Raw genomic sequence first — 25,343 nt, 5'->3', positions numbered from 1 at the left:
GGAAAGATTGACAGGATTCTTGAATATCAAATGTTTTCATATCCAGTGTAATGCAATTTATAGCATTCATTCAAAAGATTAACATTATAATCAATAAATATTATTTTTTTCATGGCTATTTTTTATTCTGACAATTTTCAAATTTGAAATTTGCAAAATCACAGATAGTAAAGAGAGTGATTATATTTTGAATTTTGCTTAAAATATAATTATATCCTCTATGGATAAAAATTAAACGTCAAAGTGACAGATCACATAAATAAAAACAAAATTTCAGTTAAAAAAAATAGATTTCTCAGTTATTGATCCGATTTTTCATTCATTGTACAATTCCCGAAAAGTATGATAATAAATTGAAAGAACGAATCATAAAGAAACTTATGAAGTCCAATTTTTATGGTGAATTTCCTTGAATGGTGACTTAAAAATGGAAAAGGGTTATACTAATTTTGAGTTTGAATGGGCAGAACATGCGAACGTATCCTGGTGTTTAAAGGATTGTGATTCTATCGCAAGTAGAGATTCCGTTCAATATTTGTTTGATATATTAGTTCAAAATAAAGAAGTCCGCCTGATTCCTAACAATGCTGTAACCTGCAATGATTTCCAAACACTTCCATGCTTTCAGTATGAAAGTCCTTCCAATGCAGACCTCAATCAGTATATAATCAGCTTGTTAACTTCTCAACTTGAATTAGCTAAAGAGACATGCACAACAACAAGTTTCGCAATTACCCTCCGACAAAGGGTTTTGATTTTAAAGAGGATTTATCATGCAATTACAAGAAAATATCACAACTCTGATAATTTGGAACTTCAAAAATCTGAACCCATTGTGGGAATACTGCCAAAAGATGATAATTTTACGGCTTCAAATGCTATTTTAGAAATTGGACTGAAAACTGGTTTGAGTTTAATATTTTCTCTTCTGAGACGAGATTGGCAAGTCAGCAGTTTATTGAAAATGCCTTCCATATCAGAGACAATGCTGCAGACTGCTTTCGATTTGGTAAAAGGCTTACCACCTCTATGTATGTCAAATGACACTGAATTAACACAATTAGGAATCTCATCTATTGAACAAACTTGTGTATTTCTCAAAGATGCTGTATTAAATGAACTAAATGTAGATATACGCTCAAAGAAGTTATCGTGTGAATTATTATTAGGGATAGCAATGCAAAGGGGCTCTTTGAGATATTTATTAGAATGGATTGAAATGGCTCTTGAAGGCGCAACGAAAGATGGTGAATTAATTTCCAGTTATTATTTCAAAAAAGTAATGTGGCAGTTGGAAACTACTAAAACAAGAATGAAATTAGAAAACAGTGATGATCAAATGAATATATATGATACAGCTTTACTGTTGATGGAATTGGTATCATCTATGGCTGTTGATTTTGGAGGTGCTTGTACTTCAATTGAAACTTCAACATCTGATTTAGATTCAGGGGTTTTACAAAAAGGTGATGTTTATGTTTGGGGTAGTAACTCTGCCAACCAGCTAGCAGAGCCTAGGAGCCTAGAAAAAATATACCGTCCTATTTTATCCAAAGTATTCACGCAAGTTAAACAAGTGAGTTGGCAGAATTCGAATATCTTCTTTGGTACTAATTTATCTCATGAATTTTATAGATCGAAGCGGGGCAATATTGTACTTTCATTATACATTGGGATGGACATGTTAGTGCTTGTGGTAAAGGTACTTATGGCAGGTTAGGTCTTGGAGAGTCATCAAATCAAAGTTCTCCAAAACGTATCGCATTAGAAAGCATCATCACAAAACTCTCCAGTTCTAGAGGGAGTGATGGACATACATTGGCTTTGACAGATAAGGGAGAGGTTTACAGTTGGGGTGACGGAGATTACGGTAAATTAGGACATGGAAATTTGGCAACACATAAACAACCAGAAAGAATCACTGGACCTTTCCTGGGGAAAAAAATCAAATATGTGAATGCAGGTTCGTTTTCTCTCAGGATTACCTAGGGAATCTAAGTGTCAATTGTCAATATTTTTAGGTTATAGGCATAGTGCAGCTATTACAGAAGATGGCAAACTCTACACTTGGGGTGAAGGCGATCATGGAAGGTTAGGGCATGGTGATGGTAATGGTAGACAGATACCGACTCTTGTCACTAGTTTGAACGAAGTAGGATCTGTGGCCTGTGGCAGTTGTCATACACTTGTCGTTTCTCAAGACGGAAAAAACGTTTGGTCTTTCGGTTCTGGCGAGCATGGAAAATTGGGACATGGCGAAATTGCGAAAGTGTTCAAACCGAAACTCATAGAGGCTTTACAAGGATTGAAAATACTGAAAGTTTGTGCTGGTACCACTTTCTCTTTGGCACTTACAACAAGCGGCCGAGTAAGCATACAGTTTTGATTTGATATCAATTATATCAGTATAAAAATAGTTATTTGTCTAATACTGTAGCAAATCCGTTCATTCTATCAAACCTTGTAGAATGAAATCGTGCGGGAATATCTCAGATTTGCCACATAACTAGAGATTTATTTTTTTTCTATAGAAATGTCATTGAAAACTTAGGGTCAATATTGAATTCTAACCTGAAATATATTGCTTTATAAGAATGTAATGAACCAATGCGAATTGCTCAATAAATATCGCTGTGAAGATTTGAACGATTTGCTCAGTGTATCGCCTACATTTTAGGTGTACGCTTGGGGTAGCGGTCCAATTCTTGGTATCGGTTCTGGCGATGCAACATATCTCCAACCTATCCTTGTTGAAGATTTGGCACAACATAGAGTAATCGATATATCAGCAGGGGATGCACATTGTTTGGCGCTCACAGAGGATTATGAAGTATATGCGTGGGGTTTAAACACTATGGGACAATGTGGTCAGAGTCATTCTTCTATACCTGTTACTAGACCCACAAAGGTGATGGGACTAGAGGGCATTAAAATTAGACAAATAAGCGCAGGTAGGTGAAAAACAGAACAGAAACAGAAACAAGATCAATTCTAATTTGAATTGATTAATTAAATCAATTTTTTAAATTAATATTAATTAATTAATCAATTCAATTTATTCCAAATTATTTTTACAAATCAATTAAATTCTTTCAATTTGATTGAAATTTAATGTAATTGAAAATATATTTTTTCAAATATTCAATCTGATTCAGATTAATTCAATTAATCAATATCAAATTTATCAATTTTATTAATCTAGTTTATTTTTCAGATTAAGTTTATTAGGTTAAATAGATTCTTCTATTTCAAAGATCTAATTTGATTTTTACTAATTCGAATGAATCAATTAATCATCATTGTATTTATTGAATTCCTCTAATTTAATTTAATTTTAATCAATTAAACATATAATTTTTCAAATATTCAATCTGATACAAATTCATTGAAATGAATTTAACAATTTCATTAATTAGTTACAAATAGATTTGATCAATGAATCGATTTAATTAATTTTTTAAAATTTACATTCCAATTTTAATTCAATTAAAATTTTTCAAATATTCTACTCGATTCAAATTCATTAGAATTTAATTCAGAATTTCAATTCATTTTTCAAATTAATTTAATTACTTCAAAAAGAGTTTTTTCCATTTCAAATATTCAATATAATTCGAATTAATTTTCGAGGTACTTCTCATTCGATTGCATGGACGTCAATACCCAGTGAATGCCCCATGATATTGAGACACAAAATCTTCTGCTTGGATCTGCATGAGAACACATTCAAACTCTTCAACAAATTCCTGGAGAAGTATACAAACACTTTCAAGTACGAAATGCCACCAGTACCTTTCAAGACAACATCGGACCATCAGAGATTTGTATTGTTGTGTCTTCGACTTCTTTGCAACCATTTGAGTCTGTGCTTCAACGGAAATTTAGGACATAATATGTTGAGGAAACACTCGAAATCGCTGAGAACAGTTTTATTTAGGTAATTCAGCTTTGAGATGAGGTATTATATCGGGTAGGCTCACTTCACAATAAAAAATAAATAAACCGTGAATTTTATAGAATTTTCAAGACCAACTCGTATTTTTCAGGAAAGCTCAAGCAAGATGTCTGTTTCAGGTTGGTTGATATAGAATCTCCGCCAGAAATTCATTCTGCTGTCACTGAGCTCATCAACGTCGGAGCTTGTCTTCTTCTACCTCAACTACACGAACGTCTGGAACTTCTTGACATATACCTAACCAGAGGTTCTAATCTAACGCAAGGGGAACAGATGCTGCTCAGAATTATGCTGAACAGTTTGGAAGATCCAACGCACATAGCGACCCTACTTGGCTACAGAAATACTACCGAAAAAATTAATCCAGCCGATTGGAATCTCACCGGAAATTTGATGAATACGTTGTTGGTTACTTTCACGAAACACACGGTAAGTTCTGGGAAGAGTGTGAACCTGTAAGTTACATTTGTGTTTTGCGCGCTCGTTCCAAATGCGTGTAACTTTTGAATTTGGTCCCAAAATGGTCTTTAATAAGTGTGTTCGTGTCGATGATGAAGGTATCTCAGAATATATTCGACAGATTTCACTGAAATTTTGTGTGTACATGAAGTTCATCCATAAAGGGATGCTAAATTCAGCTGTGTAGCTTCTACATGGAAAAAAACATCAAGTTTTTCAAATTCGATGACCCTTTGAACCAAAAAATTTCTTTTGGAGAATAGACAAATCTATTCATTTTTTTTTGGTAATTTGAAAATAGGTTCGAAGAAATGACTTGAGAAAAGATGCAAGAAGATACAAGAAGAATTGGTTAGAATTCTTTTTTTCAAAAATATGTAAACTACAATGAAAAGATCGATTCAATCAGAAATAGAATAGATCGATTCAATCTAAAATAGACAACTTCAAGACTCGGCATGTACCATCTATCAAGGTCCTCTCTGTGGTTCCCCAGGGATCTCATATGGGGCCGGTGTTGTTTAATGTGTTTGTTAATGACCTTCCAAATGTTATTACCAATAGTTCCTTTCTGTTGTTTGCTGATTTTTTGAAGATGTTTAGAACGGTTCAATCCATATCTGATGCTGGGAGTTTGCAGTCTGATTTAGATAACCTTTCAAGATGGTGTGACATTAACTTGCTAAAACTGAACTTGGCTAAGTGTCAAAAAATAACTTTTTCACGTAATTTTGAGACTATTGATTACAGTTACCAAATAAAAGGCACCAATTTATCAGTGTGCAATAAAGTCAACGATTTGGGGGTTATTTTCGACTCAAAGATGACCTTTAAGAATCACATAGTTGAAACCTCATCTCGTGCGCGAAAAATGTTAGGCTTTTCTCTCCGTTCAGCAAGAGATCTGTCTGTCAACTCTCTCAAGATTATCTATGGTGCACAAGTGAGGTCCATACTTGAATATAACTCTGTCATTTGGTCGCCACTTTATAAAGTTGATATTGAACTCTTAGAGAGTACCCAAAATAAGTTCTTGAGGTACTGTGGCTATAGCTTGAGAGTGAATAGAGATGAATGTTTTTACCCACGAATGCTAGAAACTCTGAACTTGAACACCTTAACACATAGAAGATTGGAGATCGGTCTGGTGTTCCTCCATAAGATTATCGATGGCTGTATCGATTGTCCTCAAATTGTTGAACTTGTCCCGCTATCAGTAAATGTTAGAAGAAATAGAAATAGTGAAATTTTCAAGATTCCTTTCTGCAGAACAAATTATGGACAAAATGAGTCTCTCAATAAAGCAATGAGATCAGCAAACGCTCACAGCAACAAGCTTGAGCTGTTTGATTCACCCTTGGCTTCCTTTAGAAAAGCTCTTGGAAGGCTGTAATTGTTGTTTTTGGTTTTTTTTTTTTCATCCTATGATTACATTAATGTGTGCACGTGTATTTTACTTTGTATCTTTCTGTTTAATTGTAAATTGGCTTGCCGTTTAATAAATAAAAAAAAATATCAGCACCAAATTGTGGAAGAAGATTATTATACATTCAAAGTTGTCTATTTAGACGAAATTTCTTAAAAAAAATTACACACATTCAAATTTGAACACTGCTTTCCTAATTTTTTTTTTTGGTTACTCTAGGAGGAAACCCTGATCGACATTACGGACCACCTGAGCTCTCAGAAAGAGGTCAAATGGCAAAACGTTGAAGATCCACATATAACAGATCTTCGCAAATTACTGTCCTCTTTTCAAAACCATCTTCTTGCAAACCTGGCCATTCCCAGAGACGAATGTCAATATGGCCTCGATGACACAATATTGAAAGATCATCTCACGCAGTTAATTCCTTTAGCAATCGATATTTTGACAAAGAGCTCTGCCGTTGTCGAGGCTCATCCTTCTAGTTTGGAGTTACTTTATAACGTGCTGTTGGAATCCGCTACTGGCTCTATGTTGTTCAAGATACTGAATTCTTTGTTGTTGTTGCCTTCATACTTTGTGAGGAGCATTTTGACGTTTCTGGTTGATTTGCTGGACCCTTTGGAGGACTTCAACAAACTTTTACCGTTAGTTATTCGTGATAATGAGAAGGAATCGAGCAGTGAGTATTTTATGATTTAAGGAATTTCTTTATTGTATTTTTTGATATAGGATTATAGCCCATATTGCGTTTGCACACCTATTTTGACACAACCTATCAAATCTATCTATAATTATGGAAATTATATTAGGAACCTTTATTTCGTTTGACAGTATGAAACAAAATAATAATAATTATAATTATTTGAAAAATCTGTCAATTGGTCTATTGTTAGTTAATGGATAAAAAAAAAGGTTTTTCATGACTACCATGGTACCAAAATATAGAGATGATTCGGTCAAAATTTTTCATTTATTCGAAACCATTTCGTAGTTAATTTGCAATTTTTTTTACTCCCTCTATTTCTATTCTTTATTTTTAAGTTTTTTAGGATTTTTGCACAAAGTCAACTTGAAACACATTGAGAATTCCCAAAAAGGTAAAAACATACTAGGTGTACCATTTGAAAAAGGAAGTGCTACTATCACTCTGAATATTCCGGATATTCAATTTTTAGGTTTTGATTGGATACCCCATATATGTTATAATAATTTGGAATAACTGAAATATTTTTCATGCTTTTAGGTTAGTCTGTAAAAATAACTTAATTTATGTTCTATCAAAGCACAGAATTTCGATGATATTACACTAATTTTTTCAGGATCAGAAACTCCAACATTTTCCGAGCTTGCCGACCGATCTTGGATTTGGTTGGTAGAACTGCAAAAAACTTGCTCTCTACTCATCGGACAGTGCTTGGGTGAGATGCTGATTGGTCATCCGTTAACCGACAAAGAGATATCTAGTAGACACTGGCTTTCCAACGAATTATTTTCCAATGGAATCGAGAGCAACACCCCAGACATAATATGCCTTATGCAGGCGTCTTTGGTTGTCTGTTCCAACATGCTGAAAAACCCGATAAAGGAAAGTTGTTTCACCAGGGGCAACATCAAACTGTTCAAACTGGCCTTCAACGTCCAAGACGATCTGGGCGAGACTTCTAGTTCTTGCTCCGACCAAAAAAAAGATTTCTACGGAACTATGATGTCCACCAACTGTGATAATTGGGAGTTTGAGAACGAAGACGGCAAATTAGTTGAGAGGGTGATTAGATGCTTCCTCATAACGATACTTAAACATACCGGTTACATAAACGAATCTCCGAATCATGAAGCGGTTAAGGAGCTTTACAAATGTGCACATAGACTCAGGCGGAAACTTATAAACTTGATGTGCTACACGTTGGAGAACACCCCTAAGAACTGTCCGGGTACTGTAACTGAAGAGTTCGCTAAACAGAATGATTTCTTTGGTTTATTGAACAATTTGAATGAGGAGAATAAGTTTTTGGAGTGTTGCGAGATGGTGATACAGAGGTGTCTCTATCTGATGGAGTTTGTGAAAGGTGAGTTTTTGTGCTTGCAAGAAATTTTTTTTCAGTTCATTCAATATTTCGGGGAATATCTACAGATAAATCAAATAATTTTTGGGAGTGAAAGATTCATTTTTGTAGTGAATTTTAACAATTTTAATGCGTTGTTGAAGCGTGTATCGTTCCATTTTTAGTAATGGCGTAGTTTTCACTTGTCAAATGTCAAAATATGACAGCTTCAAAAGTGACAGCTGCCAAATTGGGTCTTATTTAAAATGAAAGCTCATATTGGAAAACCCTCACTATAATACAATCTTTTTACATATTTTCTGTTTTATGCTATCTACGAATATAATTTTGGTGGGTTTATTTCGCATTTCTCATTACATTTTGTCCGGAATAGTGACCTAACCTAACCAAACTGGAAGTCACCTCCCTTTTCCAACCTAATCGAACTGAGTATCAACCCTATTCTCCTCTTATTTCAGAGATAGACGTCGAAATGTACGAGAGCAAAAACAGCGGCTGCGAAGAAGAAATAGAGGACGAAAAACAATACGTAGACGCCTACGAAAACGAACAGATCACGCGATTCGTTGTACTTAAAAAAATCGGCAACGCCTGCCTGAACTTCGTGTGTAACGAAACGACAGGCAACGCCACCTGTCTGCATAAAGCCAATCCGAAGGACGGATGGAACACTGAACCTCTAGTCATAAATGCTGCCCTCTTGAGTCAGAAGAGGAGGGCGGAGTGTAGATTGGAAGCGTTGGAACACCTTCTAGTCTTGCTCAAGAAGGAAAACGGGGACTTGTTGTTGAACTGCATGCACCAACAGGTTTTGGCAGGTTGTTTCGGGTTCTTCTCCGCGAAATACGGCGATAATGTCACCTACTTACAGCATTACTTGGACGATATCAAATCTGCTCCGTCCGGTTTGCAGGAGAAAATTAGGACAGTTGTGTACAGCATAAGGGAACACCTTGCCAAGTCCTTGAGTAAACAGATCAGTCTCAATTCCGACAACAACTTGTTACTTCTCATAACGATTTTTTCACTGACCACCCAGTTTCAGCCAAACGATCTGAGTTTAGCTATTAAGGACAACCTATTCTCTATGCTGCTGACTTTGATGCAGTCTGTACCTAGAGGCCACACCAAATGTCACTTAGTGAACATCTCCGTCTCAAGGCTGGTCAACATAATGTCGATTTCATGTTCTCTCCACGCTAAAAAACTAGATTCATCAGCCTTAAAGACGGTAGTTAGTAAACTGCAAGACAGACTGTGGTACTTAACCACAATTTACAACGTCTGTTACGGTGGGTCTCAAGTGAGCTGTTACACTTATACCGAGAGAATTTTGGGAGACTTTCTTTTAGTCCTTAGGATTATATCTTCGAACCAAGCCATACGGAAGCTGCTAGCAACGAAAAAGTGGATATTTGCCTTGTTGTCGGTGATGGATACACATGACGCCAAACTTAGCGTGACTGCACAACTGTCCTTGCTTAGGCCGAAAATGTTGGTGTTACAGATTCTCCAAGGTATACTTCCCAAGTTGAAACCCGATGACATCGACGATGAGCTGCGCAAACATATAATCAATAGGCTCTTTGAGCAGCTTGGGAAGACTGTGTGGTATCTATCGAGTACAGTGGAGTTACTACCTCAAATAAATTTCAACGAGAATAAAGAAGCAATAGATAAAATGAAGGAAATTATGGATAAAATCTGCGAAAGCGACATACCAATCCATGATATGGGTTTCGATTCGGAGAAATGTATGAATTGTAGCGTTGAGAGCAGCTTGACTCTGGTCCATGGCATCGGTGGCAGAGGTTATGGTCTCGTCAACCAAGTCATCAAAACTGGTTGTTACCAGTGGAAAATATTGATTGTTAAAGAAAACAGAGGCAATGAAGGCTGTTGTATTGGTGTATCTAAGTTCCCGATTAAAGATTTTAGTCATCGATCCACCAAAGATATGTGGTTGTATAGGGCTTATAGTGGAAGTTTATACCATAACGGAGAAAAGGATAATATACCCAATTTTCCAAGTTACACTCAGGGGGATTATATTACGGTGGTGCTGGATATGGAGCTTAAGACTTTGAGTTTTGGAAAAAATGGCGAGGAACCTAGAGTGGCCTTTGAAGGTATCGATGCTACGGAGCTATATCCTTGTGTTATGTTTTATAGCACAAATCCTGGAGAGAAAATCAAAATTACAGACATGAAGGTGGGTGAATTTGAAAATGATTGATGGTCTAGTTTTAATAAAAATAACAAAAAAAATACTTTGAGTAATGCTAGGTTTTTTTCTCAATAAATTCAATTCAGCTCAACTATTCAGGAATTTTGATTAATTTTTCTTGGATTCTCTAGGTCCATGGAGCACAGAGAGAACTACAACCAGGAGAGCCAAATTTGGCACCACTGGGTGCAGTATTGAGTGAATCATTCCTCACTTTGTTGAGAAAACTGCACGATTCAGATACTTGGACATCAGAGGTAAATAAATTATACAGGATGCGCCAAAAAAATTTATTTAGAAGGTAAAACTTTTATTTCAAGATTTGCAGTCGTAAAAAGTATTTCAGACCATCAGAATAACTTTGGTTCTGTTTCTATCTATCAATCTGTGTCAGTTAGTATAATATTTATTATTATTATTAGGTGAACGGGGCCCTGGTTGCAAGACTACAAAGGATAGAAAAGCTTTTCCCTGTAGTGCAGTCGCACAATAACGACTTGATGGTTAATCTTGAGAATCCTGAAAACCACAACGAAAAGAACACAATCAACACCGACGAGTTGTGTTTGAACGTTTGGCCAGCACTGGTAGTTATTGGAGGTTAGCCCAAGATCACTTAGTTTGTCCTCCTTTTTACATCGAATGTTTTTAGGCTTGGACCGAGGCTTGAAAATGGGAGGCTATTGCAGGCATAGGACTACCGGTAAGAAGGGAGTTGTGATGGGCGTTTTGAAAAAGGGTATCACAACTGTTAATGTGCAATGGGAAGGTGAGGCAGAAGTTGGTGAGGTTTCTGTGCCGAATTTGGAAAGTGTAGAAGCTCAACCGTTTAATACGGGTAAATTTATGGGTAAGTATACCGTTTTTTGGTTTCTGTTTGTTAAAATTGATGCTATAGCGGTGCGTGCCATCGTTAAGCTGTTGAGGTTGTAGTGAGGTGGGCGTGTTCTCATCCGAGAAGGGCGGGTCTAACGTTTTGGTCCCGCCTTTGCTTGTTACTGTATTTTGAAACAGTCAGAAACGAGCGTTGTTGCCACGTATAGGGTTCGAAATATTGGAGAATTCCAGAACCTTCACTTTTTATACAGGGTGTGCCACGGTCGATGCTAACCAAGGTACGATTTTATTGAAGATTTGGTTACTTGAGTGGGAAAAACTGCTCTATCGATCTAGAATATTTTCAGGTCTGGGATGTTACCGTTTGTATAAATAAGTACTAACAACTTCGATATTTCCTGGAACACCCTGTATATTATAACAAAATTTATTTTTCCAGGATTGACATCCACCTTACTCTACCACGTAACCAGACTATCAGGCATATCGGACGAGATCAAATTCCCCAACCACAACCTAACCGAAGACGAAGAGTACCTCCTGAACAACGAAGCGTCCAAAACCAAAAAACCCCAAAGGAAGACCAACCTCACTAGTCCGGAGTCTCTTAGGTCCTGTTCCGATTCCCAAATATCGCATCAGAGCAACGTGGACGCCCAACACGCCACGCCCAGGACTATGGAAGCCCTCACCAATGACATGGTGTCCAGGATCATGGGGGAGGTGACACGTATTAGCACAGAGAAGATCCTTGGTTCACAGAGCGACTCCACCCTGAAGGAGATGAACGAAAACGATAACGGACCCGGTGGCAACAGCTTCCAGCTGAAGCTGTTGGAGAAGAAGCTGTCGGAGATGGAGGGCTTGTGCCTGAAGTTGACGTCGTTGCAGTTCGCGGCGCTCAAGGCGCTTGGAGTCCTCTTGACTTCCAGCACCTATTCGGAGATCTTCTTGATCAACTACGACACGGACAAAAAACAGAGTGAGACGGAGATAAAACACGTCATCCAGTTCCTTGCGGAGAAGAGCGTGGACAAATGCAAGTTGAAGACCATCCTGAGCCTGAGCGAGATAGAGAGGGTGGAGGGGATATTGCATTTGAACTACATCAAGAGTAGGTCTGTTGTGAATAGCAATCAGTCTTTGGGTTTTGAAGTCAGTGAGGTTTCGAATGAGTGTGAGATTTCTAATGTGGATTCTTCGCTGCAATCGGATGCTGGAGCTAGCAGTTCCAGGAATAATTACCCTCCGCGTATATCGAATTCTTTGTTCACTCCTTATGGACTGGGAATGCAATCAGGTGAGTGCAATTTTTTATTTTTGGTACAGTAGATTCGGCCAAACTGAAAATAGTCTTCATTGAGAACAATAGCTTTCTAGTGTCCTAAAGTATCTGGGATCTGACAGACAACTGATGTTATGCCTTGTTGAACTACACAAAACTCCAGTATTGTAGCAGTTGCCCATTGCAGTTTTTATTTTTTCAGATTCAGAAGCCAACCTGATCCAGAACAGAAGGGCCCCTCTGCCCCCTGTGATAACTCATCTCTTAGAAATGGGTTTTACAGAGGACCAAATCTTTCGAGCGGTTTTAGAAACTAGAACCGTTGCCGAACTAAACGCTGCTACTACCATAAACACTCTGGCCTCTTGGATGCTGGAGAACCCTCAACCGGACAGCAGTGAAGATCTCACCTTAAACGCTTCAGGCTCTAGGGTGATTGATGGGAGTGATCTAATAAGACAGCAGGTAATGAATATAAAAAAACCCGCTTTTTTCAATTTGACCATTTCGGCCAAGGTTGCCCTTTTATGTAATTTTTGCCCATTTATTTTGCCCACATAACCAACCTAACCTAATTTTGACTATGTGTAGAGTCTGGAGAGTACCAGCGGTGAGTTTGACAACCTAAGCAGAAGATCTTCGTTCAATCCAAGAAGAAGGGCCCATTCTGAACTGAGATACCTAATTGTCTCACAAGCATGGAATGATATACATGAAAGGAGAGAGAGGCAAGCAAGAGAAATGAGGCACAGACTCCGTGTTAGAGGAGACACCCGCGCTATGCTGAATGTACTATCTGAAAGGGAAAGAGAAGAGTCTGAAATGTTTTTTAGTGAAAATGATTTGTTCGATGACAACGAAGAAGGAACCATGCCTGTCGATTTCATATTCAGTGCTGGATATACGAATGTAAGAAGGCTTTTTTCACTATCCGTTATACAGACTGGTCCACATAAAACTCAAAATTTGACGTTTTTATCCTACAAATGGGTACATAATTTCCCTTGAATCTCATTATTCAATTTTCTCAGGTAACCAAGCAGCTGGCTGTTTGTTCTTACTGTGGTATTATGTCACCTAACCTATTGGACCACATGTTAGGTTATCATGTAGGATGTAATGCACCAGTTGGTAGAGGCTTTTGTGGTGCAACGTTAGGTAAGGTTTTGTTAACTAAAAAAAGACCAAAATAGCATTGTTTGTTTTTAGGAGATTATTATATCTTATGCAAGCTCTGCAAGAAGAAGTACACTAAAAAATATTTGAAACTCATTGCTCCAGATATCATTTTTGATGAGAATGGTAAGGAATTTTTACAATCGATATAATATGCATTATTAATTTTGAGATGATACGTAAGGAAAATCTAGATTATTGTTATATTTTACTTAGCTCTCATATCATCACAGTTGTACACAGTTGTTACCTCAGGGTGAATAACTCACAGCTTTATTTTCTGTAGTTTATTTTGTATTTGTACTAAATAAACTCTATTCTATTCTATTTTATTCTATTCTATCAAAATAAACTCTTCATTACTGGTTATTATCTCACTTATATAGAATAAGATATATTCAACTTCTTGATTTTTGTATTTTTAGATACCACCGAATCTAATGTGCGAATCATAGATGTCTCGAATTACAACGATTTGGAAAAATTGAAAAACCTCACCAGCTTGCAATCTATGGATCCTGAAGTGGAGAGTATATCGATGAGTCCACATGACCCCTTAGGCAGGGCTGCGGTTCCACAAGTCCCTCTCGAGAACTCCTCAGAAGTCGATCAACAACTCCGTTTCGTAACCAACCAAGCAATGTTCCTGACCACTTCCTTGGACAGGATAACCGCTCTGAAGTATATGACAACAAGTATCCACATATTGCTGTCCAGGACCATAATACTCAATATCCTGTCGCTTTTGTCGATCAACACGAATTCCATCAGTCTCGTGAGCTGTTTGGAACACATAGGTTTATCGGATATAAGAAAATTCATCCAGTTGATGACGTTGGTAGCAATGAACCGGGTGGAGTTGTCTCATGTGCCCACCGTTGGGGAAATCCCTAGTTACCAGTTGCCGAAGGACTTCTTCCAATTGGTCAGCAACTTGCCGACAGCTTCCACAGCTTGCCTGAACTATCTCAGTGTGATAATAGCTGCCCTGGCTCAAAATGACGTCGAGTCCTCCAATCTAGTGGTTAATCTGTGCACCAAAGACCTTTTAGAGTCGGCCAGCGGGGTCAACATACCTACATCTGCCTTTCCAGTCACTCAAGCGTTGATAAACATTCTGTCCACCCACGGAGGTTGTTCCATGTTGGATATACCTAAAGACGAGTCTTCTTTGAACTCCAGTTTCGATTTCGACCAATTGACAGTCGGTCCTCTAACGTTAGTGAACGCTTTGTCGGCTTACATAATGTCGAGAAGGATAGATTCGACGTACAAGGAGTGGGCCGCCCAGAAACTGTTCAAGAGCTTGGCCACCAAAGTCCAGATGATGTCCGGTCCCCATTTGGAGCAAGTGAACTTCGCTGATCTCTCCAGCTTCCTTAGAATCAAGAACGTATCGGTTCCGGTGCCATGTCACAACGAAAGGGTGACTTGTGTTTGCTGGATCGATGGAGAGAGGACGCTGGCCACTGCTGGTAATGACGGTAGCATGCGATTCTGGCGCTTGGACGAGGACAGCGAGCTAGTTCTTGCGTCTCTAGCTGTGTTCCGTTCTTCATCGTCTCAGTTTTGTAGGCTAATGATGGACAGGCCCATCGAGCACTTTGTATCGTCACCGTATGGAAGATTGGTAGCAGCTAGCGTGGGCAATACGATCAACGTCTTACGTTATATAGAAGTAGAGGGCAATCCCATGTATTCGGAGTGGGCGATTGAACGACAAACTAATTTTGTTACTGCTTTGGCTTTCCCGAAGTTTAAAGATCGCGCCAAGTGCGATGTTAATCACTTGCTCATAGGAAAGATCGATGGATCTGTTACCAAGTTTTCCAATAATAACAAAGAGAAGAATGTGGAACAGATGGTGAATCTGTCTATGTCACATTGTGAGTACTATTACTAATTATTTATTAATTGCAAAAACATTCTCGGAGATAAAACGATGTTATACGATAGCATCTTTTTAGCTTTTTTTTTATTGTAAATGAATGTTGAAGTATCCACTCAGCTTCTAATTTTTTTCCAGCTGTCACCCATATCGACTGGCATCACGAAGAAGAAGCCTTCGCTATAGCATACAGAGACGGCACCTTAAAACTAGGCTGGCTCGATCCCGACCTCAGCATCATAACGTTGAAAGCGCACGAGACGTCGATATGCGGCGTCGAATGGAATAGCACCGGCGAACTGTTGGCAACCCTGTCCACCGACTCGACCTGTAAAGTGTGGATGTTCGAGGACAAAGAACTCAAACTCCTCCTAACCTTATCCCAACCTTACGAACCGGTGACCTTGAAATGGTCCCCTTTGATTGGAGACAGCGACACGCCCCACCTACTGGCCGTAGGAACCGTCTACGGAACGGTGGCGGTGTGGACGTTTTCCGTGATGGACGTCGAGGATAAGGAGCCTCAGTTGGTCATGCATTGCCAAGGTCACTCTTACAACCCGGTGACAGCGCTGGCTTTCAATAACAGCGGCCTCCTTTTGGCCTCAGGCTGTTCCAAAGAACCGACAGGAGTCGTCAACATTTGGTCCATGCACAACGGTACCTTGGTGTACAGTTGTTTGGGTAAAGGAGGTTTGAACCCTAAGGGAATACGGTGGTATGGCAATAAGTTGATGTCCACCTTTTCACGATCCGAATACGTGCACATCACCGACTTCACCATGGAGCATCTGAAGAAGATAAGCGCGTTAAGTGCCGCCAGGTGCGCCCTGATGAAGAGGGGAATCAGAAACTTCAACAACGTGCAATCTTTCAAGCAACTGATATGCCTACTACCGACCATAATTCTCGACCAGTACAACAACCGGGAGAAGATGCTCGTACAGACTGGTTACCAACTGATGCATTCCGCCTACCTGAAGTCCCTGGCCTCCTTGGCCATCCTGTTGGACATCGACAGCGTGCTCTGCTACCCGCTCCTCCCGTTCAACAACAAAAACGACAAGTTCGAGCCCCAGTACCACTGGTTGTACACGTTCAGCGTGGGCGCCATGATGGCCGACAGTCTGATCAAGAGGACCGAGCTACCTGCCCAAATAATCAAGCAGGCGCGCGTGGTAGACGGCGACGTCAAACCGTCGGCGGTGCAGAACATCTTCTGGACGCTCAAACAGGACGAGCAGATCATGCAGTGGGTGGTGCAGCGCCCTCAGGATTGGCAGATCGGCGGGAAGTGCGACACCTACCTGTGGGGCTCGGATCGGCACGGTCAGCTGGCCGAAGTGGGCTACAACGCGCCGTCGCCGGTGCTGGTGAGGTCGTTCGAGTCTGCGCGCAAGATAGTGTGCGGTCAGAACTGCACGTTCGTGATCCAGGGCAACGGCACGGTATTGGCTTGCGGCGAGGGGAGTTACGGTAGGTTGGGCCAGGGCAACTCGGACGATCTGCACAGTCTGACCGTGATCTCGTGTCTTCAAGGGTTCGTTATTACCGATATGGCGTCGTCGGTCGGTTCGGACGGGCACAGTTTGGCCTTGGCCGAGAGTGGAGAGGTGTTCTCGTGGGGCGATGGAGATTTCGGCAAGTTGGGGCATGGTAATAGCGACAGACAACGTAGGCCTAGGCAGATAGAGGCGTTGCAGGGTGAGGAGGTGGTACAGGTGGCTTGTGGATTCAAGCATAGCGGTGTGGTGACTGCGGATGGAAAGCTGTTCATGTTTGGAAACGGCGACTACGGGAGATTGGGACTGGGATCTACGTCCAATAAGAAGCTTCCTGAGAGGGTATGTCATGGTGGTAGGATAGTTGTGTGAAGGCAGCACATCAAATCCTTTTTTCTAATTACAGGTGACCGCCCTGGAGAACTACAAGATCGGCCAGGTGGCCTGCGGCCTCAACCACACGGCCTGCGTGTCCCAAGACGGCATGAGAGTGTGGACCTTCGGCGAAGGCGACTACGGAAAGCTGGGACTTGGCCACACCACCGCCAAATCTCAGCCGCAGAAGGTGTCGACGATGTGCAACATAGGGGTGAAGAAGGTGGGCTGCGGTACCAACCTGACCGTGTTCTTGACCAAGGATGGCAGGGTGTTCGTCTGCGGCGTGGACAGAGTGCCGTGGCAGGCCCACTCGAGGGAGAGGACGGACCTCAGGCCGCACCAGCTGATGTCGCTTGCCGAGTACAACATCGAGGACTTCGCCATGGGCACGGAACACGTGCTGTTCCTCAGCGCGTGCGGCAAGGTGTTTGGCTGGGGCATGAACAGCGAGGGACAACTGGGCGTGCCTTACGGGTTGGTTATAGCTCCTCCTACTTTGATATTATCATTATTTTTTAATTCTACTTATATCATAGCCTTTTTTTGGTTCAAATAAAAATGTTTTGATCATTAAATTGAACCGACGTTGATATATTCCATATTGATTGAATGTGATAGTAAAAATTGAAATGTTTGTTCCAGTAGTTCATCTATAAATCCTAATTCTGTATTCCATCATCGCAGATCGTTTGTGAGGGAGCCTGAAATTATACAGGAACTGAGCAACAGGGGTATTAGGCAGATATCGACCGGACGCACCCACAGCGCTGCCTGGACTGCGCCACCGTTGCCACCGAGAGAACCGGGCGTGACCAGATCTCTTTCTTTCGGCACGCCTACCGAGATACCCGCCCAGTACGATCATCTGGCCGGCCTGCCCATACAGAACTTGCGGGCTCGTCTTAAATTCCTGTACAACTTTTCGGACATGCTGTATTCCTGCTGGACGTTCATGCCGCTCAGCGACCAGCAGGGCGAGATGCAGATGCCTCCGCTAGAGGGACTGGTGTCGGCCAAGCTGAGACCTTTGCTGGCTCCGAAGGTGTATACTTTGCCGTTCGTCAGATGCATAGGCAAGACGATGGTGCAAGGGAGAAATTACGGACCGTTGATCGTGGTGAAGAGGATTTCAAATGAAAGTGAGTGTGATGCATGTTTATGTGGGAGAAAACCTCGTTGAAAAAAAATATCTACTACGATATGGGATTACAATCCAATATCTTTTCTTAATACTTGAATTAAAGTTCCTTATTTGTTTTCAGACCGAAGATGCAAGCCCATCTTTGTACAGATAGCAAAACAAATAGTTAAATTCCCTCCAATCGAGGTGAGATTACCGTCCAGAGCTTGGAAGGTGAAATTAGTAGGCGAAGGTGCAGATGACGCTGGTGGAGTCTTCGACGACACCATCACCGAGATGTGCCAGGAGCTAACAACCGGTGTAGTTCCTCTACTTATCCCCACCCCTAACTCGGTGAATGACGATGGCTTTCAAAGGGATAAATACTTGTTGAATCCGCAGCTGAATTCACCGCAACACATGACGTGGTTTAAATTTTTAGGTTAAATCAGAATAATATGGAAATGTTTTCGGTTTTGACATAATTTATTTGCAGGTATTTTATTTGGTGTAGCAATTAGGACCAAGAAACCCTTAGCGATACCTCTGGCTCCCATCATATGGAAATTGTTGGTTGGCGAACCTGTGTCTGTTGAAGATTTAGAAGAGGTCGACTGTATGTACGTGCAAAGTTTGAGAAGTATTAGAGACATTCACATGTCGGGAGTCACTGCTGAAAACTTCCATGAAGTTATACCTTTAGAGAACTTCGAGGGTACTAGTTGTACAGGAAAGGTATGTTGGTACACATTGTTGACTAATTATTAAAGCAATATCATTACATTAAGCCTTTTCCATGTCTTTTTTGACGTCTATTTTCACTCTGGCTTGTTTTCCGACACCTGTTTTACGTCTTATTGGAGCTTCAAACTTATAAATATTTGAAACATTAATGCCACATAGAAGTTGTGTTGGTAGACTTGCAATTTGACAATTGGGAAAAGAGTTGCATACATCAAGCATGGACTGTCAGACTCAGAAATAGACATGCAAAAGGCCTAATTCAATGCGGGATTCAGAGCTATCAATTGATATTCTATTATTATTTTTATTTTAGACTGTTCCTATTATTTACGGGGGAAAGAATATACCTCTAACTTTCGAGAATCGAAATCAATATTATGAGCAGGCTATCAAATTTAGGATTCAAGAATTTAATGCTCAAATAGTAGCAGTTAGAGATGGTATGGCAGGAGTGATCCCAGTGCCTTTGTTATCTCTTATGACTGCCGAACATTTAGAAAAATTAGTTTGTGGCATCTCGCATATATCCATTCCATTGCTGAAGAAAATAGTTAGGTGAGTAAAAAATGTACAGAGTGTTTGATGAAGATATGTCAATAATTCTGAAGGAGATTCCTTGTTAATATTGAGGTCTTGTGTTCCACAAGTTCCATGAACCTTTTTTGACTTCGCCATCCTCTTTCCCTATAAAATGATGGATAATTCTTACTTATCTTTTAAGGACTGTAACTTTGAAAGGATGTGGAAAAATTTTAATCAAGGAATCACCTATTGAATTTCACAAAACACCCTATATATACTCTTTACATAGTACTCTGGCATTGAAAACTTTTTAATTAATTGTTCCAGATATCGAGAAGTGGAAGAAACCCATCAGTTGGTTCAATGGTTATGGAATATTTTAGAAGGATTTTCAGATAACGAGAGAGTTTTGTTTATGAGATTTGTCTCAGGCCGTTCTAGATTGCCAGCCAATTTGGCCGATTTGTCACAACGTTTTCAGGTATTAATCTCAATCTTGTATTACACCATGCTTTTCTCGTATCTATTTCTGGAACTGACAATCCATGCTTGAAATATGCATGTCTTCATGCTTATTTTTGACACTTGAAATGTCAAAATGCAGGTTGACCAACACAATTTGTGACAGTCTGATTTGCTAGTGTCAGTCATGTATCAGAAATAGAAAATAAGCGCCAAAATAGACGCGAGGAAAGCTTGATGTGATTAGGAATCAACAATCTTTGGAAATGAAAATTTTTCAATGACAATTTTTTCTTAGATAATGAAAGTGGACAAAGCGGTCAATGGTTTACCTACTGCCCAGACCTGTTTCTTCCAGTTGAGATTACCACCGTACACCTCTCAAGAAATAATGGCTGAGAGACTTTTGTATTCAATTAATAACTGCAGGTCCATCGATATGGATAATTATATGTTGATAAGAAATGTTGATAACGGAGTTGGATCTGATGAAGAATACTAATGAAGAGATCAAAGTGATATAGTTAGGTTATTTCTGATAAATAATTGTGATTAAGAAGGCGATTAAATCGTGTGATTTTTATATTTTACGACATAAGGCTAGGATTTCGAATAATTGAACAAATGTATCTCGGTTAATAAATAAAGACTTTTAAATTAGCATCAAAAGAGCTACTGTGTTTTAATTTTTGAGGAGACCTCAACTATCCCATATTTTTTGTTGATAAAAAAAATTATGTACTGAAGTGAAGTAGAGATACTTGCTTGAATTTTTGCATGTACATTTCAATTTTATCGGATGAAATTTAAAAATTGCAGTTATTTGGGCAAAAACAGAACATCGTAGGGAAAGTAGAATGAGTAATCACAAAGCATACTTTATTTTCTCAGGATACCAGGATTACAGATATAAATAATATATTTTATTAATTTCTAATTGTAAAAGTATCAGATCAATTTGATTATTTGATTACCTAAACGTGCATAAGTGTCATCAGTGTGATCCGACTTTACTTTCTGAATTGAGGGTGCCGACCTTGGTGTTTTTGGACATTTCCATTCTGATTTATTAAATTTTGGAAAAGAAAACATAGCTTCAATCTATACTCAACGTTCTAAAAGAACCTTCCATTCCAAATGACGGTTTTTTGCTTTCATTGTGAGCAGAGCGTTTTGACTCATTTACAGACCATCTGGATTCATCTGTGAGGTATTCTTTGTGTTCCATAACCCTTTTCAACCACATTTCCTTCAAATCTTTCATTTTTCCTATAGATCCACCATATTCTTCTGGTAACAACTCTTTTGGAACATAATCGAAGAGTGTTGTAGAATTTGGAGGGTGAGTGTGTATCTACAAAAGAAAAATTAATTTCTTCTCTGGTACACAATGTAATGTAGCATACCATGGACAGTATCTCGCTTTTGATGAAGGGCCTCATCATAGCCATAGCTCTGTCCAGAAAATTCGGAGCATTTACAAGGTGAATTTCTTTAAGTTTGATCGGATGGGCTTCCTAAAATAGTGTCAATTGATTTTTCTTGTAGAATTGAAACTGAGTTGTCTTACTTGTGAATAAACCATATATTTCTTGACTATAGGCAGGGGCATTTTGGTCATGTGTTTCCAGCTCATTCCAGCCATGTCAAAAATGGGCACTTCACCTTCGGGAAACTCCTTTTCAACTAACATTCGAACATCTGAGACCATGTAAAACGACTTGACAGAGTCTGCATACATGAATTTTTCAGGATCTGTGTCTACAAATCGGTACAAGAGTAACTTGTAGTTTTTTCCAGTCAGTTTGGGTAAAGGCACCATATCTCTAAAACAATGCAAATGAAAATTTTGATTATGTTAGCAAAGAATTTTTTTATCTTCTAATTAATTTTTTGAAGTATAATTTTCGACTAAAAACTTTCGCATTTAATTGGTAACACCCTGTGTAATGAACAGAATATATATATAAATGAATATAAAAGGTGTCATCAGCGGGACTCTCTCCCGATTCGAATCTATATCGAAGATATTTGTAAGTAATTAATTTTACTGGCCGATGAACTTTTAAAATCGAAAAATGAGGATATGCAACTCACATTGCTTTGAAACAGTCTTGAAGTGCAGATTGTGTAGGATCTCTATTGGAAAAAAGTTCTGGTGCTTGTGAACGAATTGTATAAAATAGTTCAATTAATGTCTTAGTCTGCTCAATACTGTAGTTACATGTATGTAAAAATCTCAACAGCATCGTATCGTCTGAAACAAAAATTCAAAATTTGAAAACCCCTAAAATTATACAACACGAAGGTAAAAAATTAGGAAAATATTTACCTAAAGTCAGAAGCTTTTGAGCGCTCGTAGACAATTGCGCCCTTGGAGACCACATAACTATAGGAAAAGCTCCTGACTACACTTCCTTACAGTGTCATAATGCTCATTATGTTTCTATATTCTCCTTCAATTTTTTATTATTATGATTGCGCTATTTCAAGTTTTTAGATCTTTCCGTTCGAAAGTTATCGTATATACGGCCGGACAGAATCGAATTTGAGAGCGAATTCGTCATTTTTTTTCTATTCCTTAGGAATTAATGAGGTAAGTTGACGAGGTTTTTATAGTAAATCATCAAAAGAAGTTGAGGAATGTGAAAGGTGTCTAGTGAAATTACAAAGCCTAGAACCTCGATAATGTTTGTATTTTCATAGCAGGTATGTCTCGGGATGAAAAAGAAATACTGGGAGTGTTGAAATTCTTTTCGTCAGTAAGTTGAAATCATCCTATCCTTCATGAATTTGTTTCCGGTGATTCATTCAGACAGATTATTTGTATTTTTCGAACTATCACCAACAAACTTGAAATTTTTGAAGTACGTTTGAATACGCCACTTATAGGCAAGTTAATTTTTCTCGTTTTTCACAGATCTGAAAATTTACATAAAACTTGAAACTGTTATTTTACATATAGGTAATTTCAAAATTTTATCTCCATCAAATATCTGTAGTTTTGAAATTATTTGGAGAACACACAATTTTGCACCTACTCTGAAAATTTCAAGTATCTAGAGACTTTTTGTAATCTATCTTGAATTTTTAACCTTTGAAATCAATTGATCTAATTCTCGAATAACGAACGGATGCTTTTTATTTTTTGAATTTAAGCGAAATGAAAAAACTAAAACTATGAAAATTGTTATGGAAAATGTTTCTTTTTTGAATGGTTACACAGGTTTAAATTTGAAAATAAGAAACATTGATTGATGCTGTTTCCTTCAGTTATAGATGACAACGATGAAACTTAATTGTGGAGTACAACTTGAGTAAAATGTATTTTCAATGTACACCAGAAGAAGTGTAAAATGTTTCAATCTTCACGGAAAATCTTTTTGAATAAAACTTGATGAATTTTCGTTTTTATCAAAAATTGTGTTACTTACGAATATTTTGTGGAAGATGAGGTTGTTTCGTAATCCATTCTCTGAGAATTTTAACATCTTCTTCCTTCATGGCTACTCTTCACAATATTCAACTCTCTTGTACTGCGCTTTGTTCAATGATAATCAACACTGATCGTTAGAATCGCTTTAACGTTCTACTTTCACAGTTTACTTTCACAAAAGAAGCCAAATAGAACCTCTAGAAAACTGGTATTAGCTTTAATGAAGTAAATCATTGTTTTTTGCAATGGAATTAGAGAATTTTATTTTGATAATTTCCTAGAAGACTTTTTCAATGTACATATATTAAGGGAGTGCATCATGAAGGTCGATTTTGAGATTATAAACGATAGTTTAGACAGAAGGACAGCGGAAGCTTCATTTTTTTAAAATTTTCTATTATATTGCAACCATTGTAACGTACGAAAGATTTGAAAGTTTATTTTTATAAAGCAGGGAAAATGAAACCCTGATCTAAAATAATTTTTAACCGCGCATCCACCATTTACTATAAAATTTCAATGACATGAGTTTATTTCACATTTGGGAAACAAATGATTGAATTTCAAAAACTTTGTTGGAGAAATGAATGTTTTCCTTCGGGATGTATACATTTTCTGTATCATTTATCATTTTTATACATAAGACCCAAGAATCTAAGAAAAAGAAGACTCTTTGTAGCTTAACCTCAGAATCAAATGTCAGCTATCTTCAAAATATTCAAAATTAGTGATGTCTAATGATGTCTATACAGGTAGTAGGAACTATTTTGAAGTTAACGAGAACGAGTAGAAAAAGTATTCCTCAGTTTCTCAGGAATTTTTCTAAGAAAAATGACAATGAAGACCCATACCAATACGTGAAACGTAAACGTTTCGGTAGAGATGGCAAGTTATCAACATTGCAATCAAATTGATAATTACATCAGTCTTTTATTTCAGGACAGGCTTTGGTCTGGAAAGATCCAAATTTTGAATTATTAGCTTCAACTTCAACCGTTGATTTTCCATTTTATCTTCCTGGTAACATTGGTTTAGCATGGTTCGATAAACAAACTACTTTGCGTACTCCTAATCATAAATTTGTGATGAAACAGGTCAATGGAGTGAGTTGAAGAATGCAAGATTTTGTAGATACGCTCTCAATCAATGAATACAATAATATAAAGCTTTTTATCTTTTAGAAAGATATAAGTGGTGATGTTCTGTGTAGTATTCAAGAGTGTCCTAAAGTTCTGCGTCAAACCGTATCCGATTTATTTCCTACTCGTAACTTCGAAACATCGGATTTATCTATAGTAACATTATCTTTGAAGACTAATTTGAAACTCATGAGACAAAATAAAGAAGAAGAAACTGAAAAATTAGCTCAAACTGTGAGTAGAATAAGCATTCATGGATTTTGTCTGAAGTTGATGTTTTCATTTCAGTTCATTATAGCTGCCAGAACAATTTGTGATAAAATAAGGAAAGCAGGATACTGGGCGGATTTCGTCAATCCCTTCTCTGGTTTGCCTTATTTATCTAGAGAGAGAATAAACAATGCTAAACTATATGAATCTAATGAGAAATTCAGGTGTTTGGACTTCCAAATTTTTGAAATTGAGCAATGCAAAATAATTTCAAATGAACATGAAGGAAATGGAAAACGATTCATAGGTGAATTTGATTCATTGATTTTTTATCAATTTTTCGGTGTCCAATGAAATGTATTATTTAATTATTATTTTTTTCAGGAAGTCTGTTCACTACTGCGCCCTGCATGGAAGAAAATATAGTCTCTATCTTTGTATAATAACTACTTCATTTCATTATTGGTGAAGTGGAAAGAAATAGAGAAATATTATTTAATTTCAGACATTT

General features: G+C 38.3%; 3 protein-coding genes across 5 annotated transcripts; 2 read left to right on the top strand and 1 right to left on the bottom strand.

The window, feature by feature from the left end:
- The first annotated feature begins 240 nt into the window (after positions 1 to 240).
- On the top strand, positions 241 to 20,718 carry LOC123675956 (probable E3 ubiquitin-protein ligase HERC1). 3 transcript variants are annotated; one of them, XM_045611548.1, is made up of 26 exons: positions 241 to 1,576; positions 1,636 to 1,963; positions 2,022 to 2,368; positions 2,678 to 2,951; positions 3,631 to 3,937; positions 4,075 to 4,384; positions 6,060 to 6,522; positions 7,163 to 7,909; positions 8,365 to 10,118; positions 10,265 to 10,390; positions 10,556 to 10,733; positions 10,786 to 10,983; positions 11,410 to 12,270; positions 12,458 to 12,720; positions 12,847 to 13,164; positions 13,287 to 13,413; positions 13,465 to 13,557; positions 13,857 to 15,317; positions 15,458 to 17,163; positions 17,228 to 17,673; positions 17,845 to 18,338; positions 18,462 to 18,761; positions 18,816 to 19,054; positions 19,377 to 19,618; positions 19,913 to 20,066; positions 20,346 to 20,718. In XM_045611548.1, the coding sequence occupies exons 1-26, from the start codon at positions 428 to 430 to the stop codon at positions 20,547 to 20,549; spliced, it is 13,089 nt and encodes a 4,362-aa protein (XP_045467504.1). In that variant the 5' UTR covers positions 241 to 427; the 3' UTR covers positions 20,550 to 20,718. The 3 variants fall into 3 exon arrangements, with proteins under 3 accessions (XP_045467504.1, XP_045467503.1, XP_045467506.1); XM_045611547.1 differs by having other exon boundaries at positions 17,842 to 18,338; XM_045611550.1 differs by having other exon boundaries at positions 242 to 1,576; positions 17,884 to 18,338.
- Positions 20,719 to 20,912: 194 nt separating this feature from the next.
- LOC123675955 (alpha-tocopherol transfer protein-like) lies at positions 20,913 to 23,636 on the bottom strand. Its single transcript, XM_045611546.1, has 5 exons — positions 23,482 to 23,636; positions 22,145 to 22,304; positions 21,618 to 21,873; positions 21,454 to 21,564; positions 20,913 to 21,401 (listed from the first exon to the last, which is right to left on the bottom strand). The coding sequence occupies exons 1-5, from the start codon at positions 23,549 to 23,551 to the stop codon at positions 21,144 to 21,146; spliced, it is 855 nt and encodes a 284-aa protein (XP_045467502.1). The 5' UTR covers positions 23,552 to 23,636; the 3' UTR covers positions 20,913 to 21,143.
- Positions 23,637 to 24,182: 546 nt separating this feature from the next.
- On the top strand, positions 24,183 to 25,340 carry LOC123675954 (methylmalonic aciduria and homocystinuria type D homolog, mitochondrial). The gene is made up of 5 exons (XM_045611545.1): positions 24,183 to 24,368; positions 24,423 to 24,586; positions 24,665 to 24,856; positions 24,911 to 25,139; positions 25,217 to 25,340. Exons 1-5 carry the CDS (start codon positions 24,221 to 24,223, stop codon positions 25,273 to 25,275), a joined length of 792 nt encoding a protein of 263 aa, XP_045467501.1. The 5' UTR covers positions 24,183 to 24,220; the 3' UTR covers positions 25,276 to 25,340.
- Positions 25,341 to 25,343: the final 3 nt, after the last annotated feature.

The sequence above is a fragment of the Harmonia axyridis genome, chromosome 3 (genome assembly GCF_914767665.1).
Source record: "Harmonia axyridis chromosome 3, icHarAxyr1.1, whole genome shotgun sequence".
NCBI classification, from domain to species: Eukaryota; Metazoa; Arthropoda; class Insecta; order Coleoptera; family Coccinellidae; genus Harmonia; species Harmonia axyridis.
Note: the sequence above shows the minus strand (reverse complement) of the source record. Positions and strands in the feature narration are given on the sequence as shown.

Bases quoted from the DNA above. Each gene is read 5' to 3' on its own strand.
- LOC123675956 (XM_045611547.1), top strand. From the start codon at position 428: ATGGAAAAGGGTTATACTAATTTTGAGTTTGAATGGGCAGAACATGCG. The intron at 6,523-7,162 runs GTGAGTATTTTA...TAATTTTTTCAG, and splicing joins TAATGAGAAGGAATCGAGCA to GATCAGAAACTCCAACATTT. The intron at 7,910-8,364 runs GTGAGTTTTTGT...CTCTTATTTCAG, and splicing joins TCTGATGGAGTTTGTGAAAG to AGATAGACGTCGAAATGTAC.
- LOC123675955 (XM_045611546.1), bottom strand. From the start codon at position 23,551: ATGAAGGAAGAAGATGTTAAAATTCTCAGAGAATGGATTACGAAACAA. The intron at 22,305-23,481 runs GTAAGTAACACA...TTTTTGTTTCAG, and splicing joins TCATCTTCCACAAAATATTC to ACGATACGATGCTGTTGAGA. The intron at 21,402-21,453 runs GTATGCTACATT...TTTCTTTTGTAG, and splicing joins AAAGCGAGATACTGTCCATG to ATACACACTCACCCTCCAAA.
- LOC123675954 (XM_045611545.1), top strand. From the start codon at position 24,221: ATGATGTCTATACAGGTAGTAGGAACTATTTTGAAGTTAACGAGAACG. The intron at 24,369-24,422 runs GCAAGTTATCAA...CTTTTATTTCAG, and splicing joins TAAACGTTTCGGTAGAGATG to GACAGGCTTTGGTCTGGAAA. The intron at 24,857-24,910 runs GTGAGTAGAATA...TTTTCATTTCAG, and splicing joins CTGAAAAATTAGCTCAAACT to TTCATTATAGCTGCCAGAAC.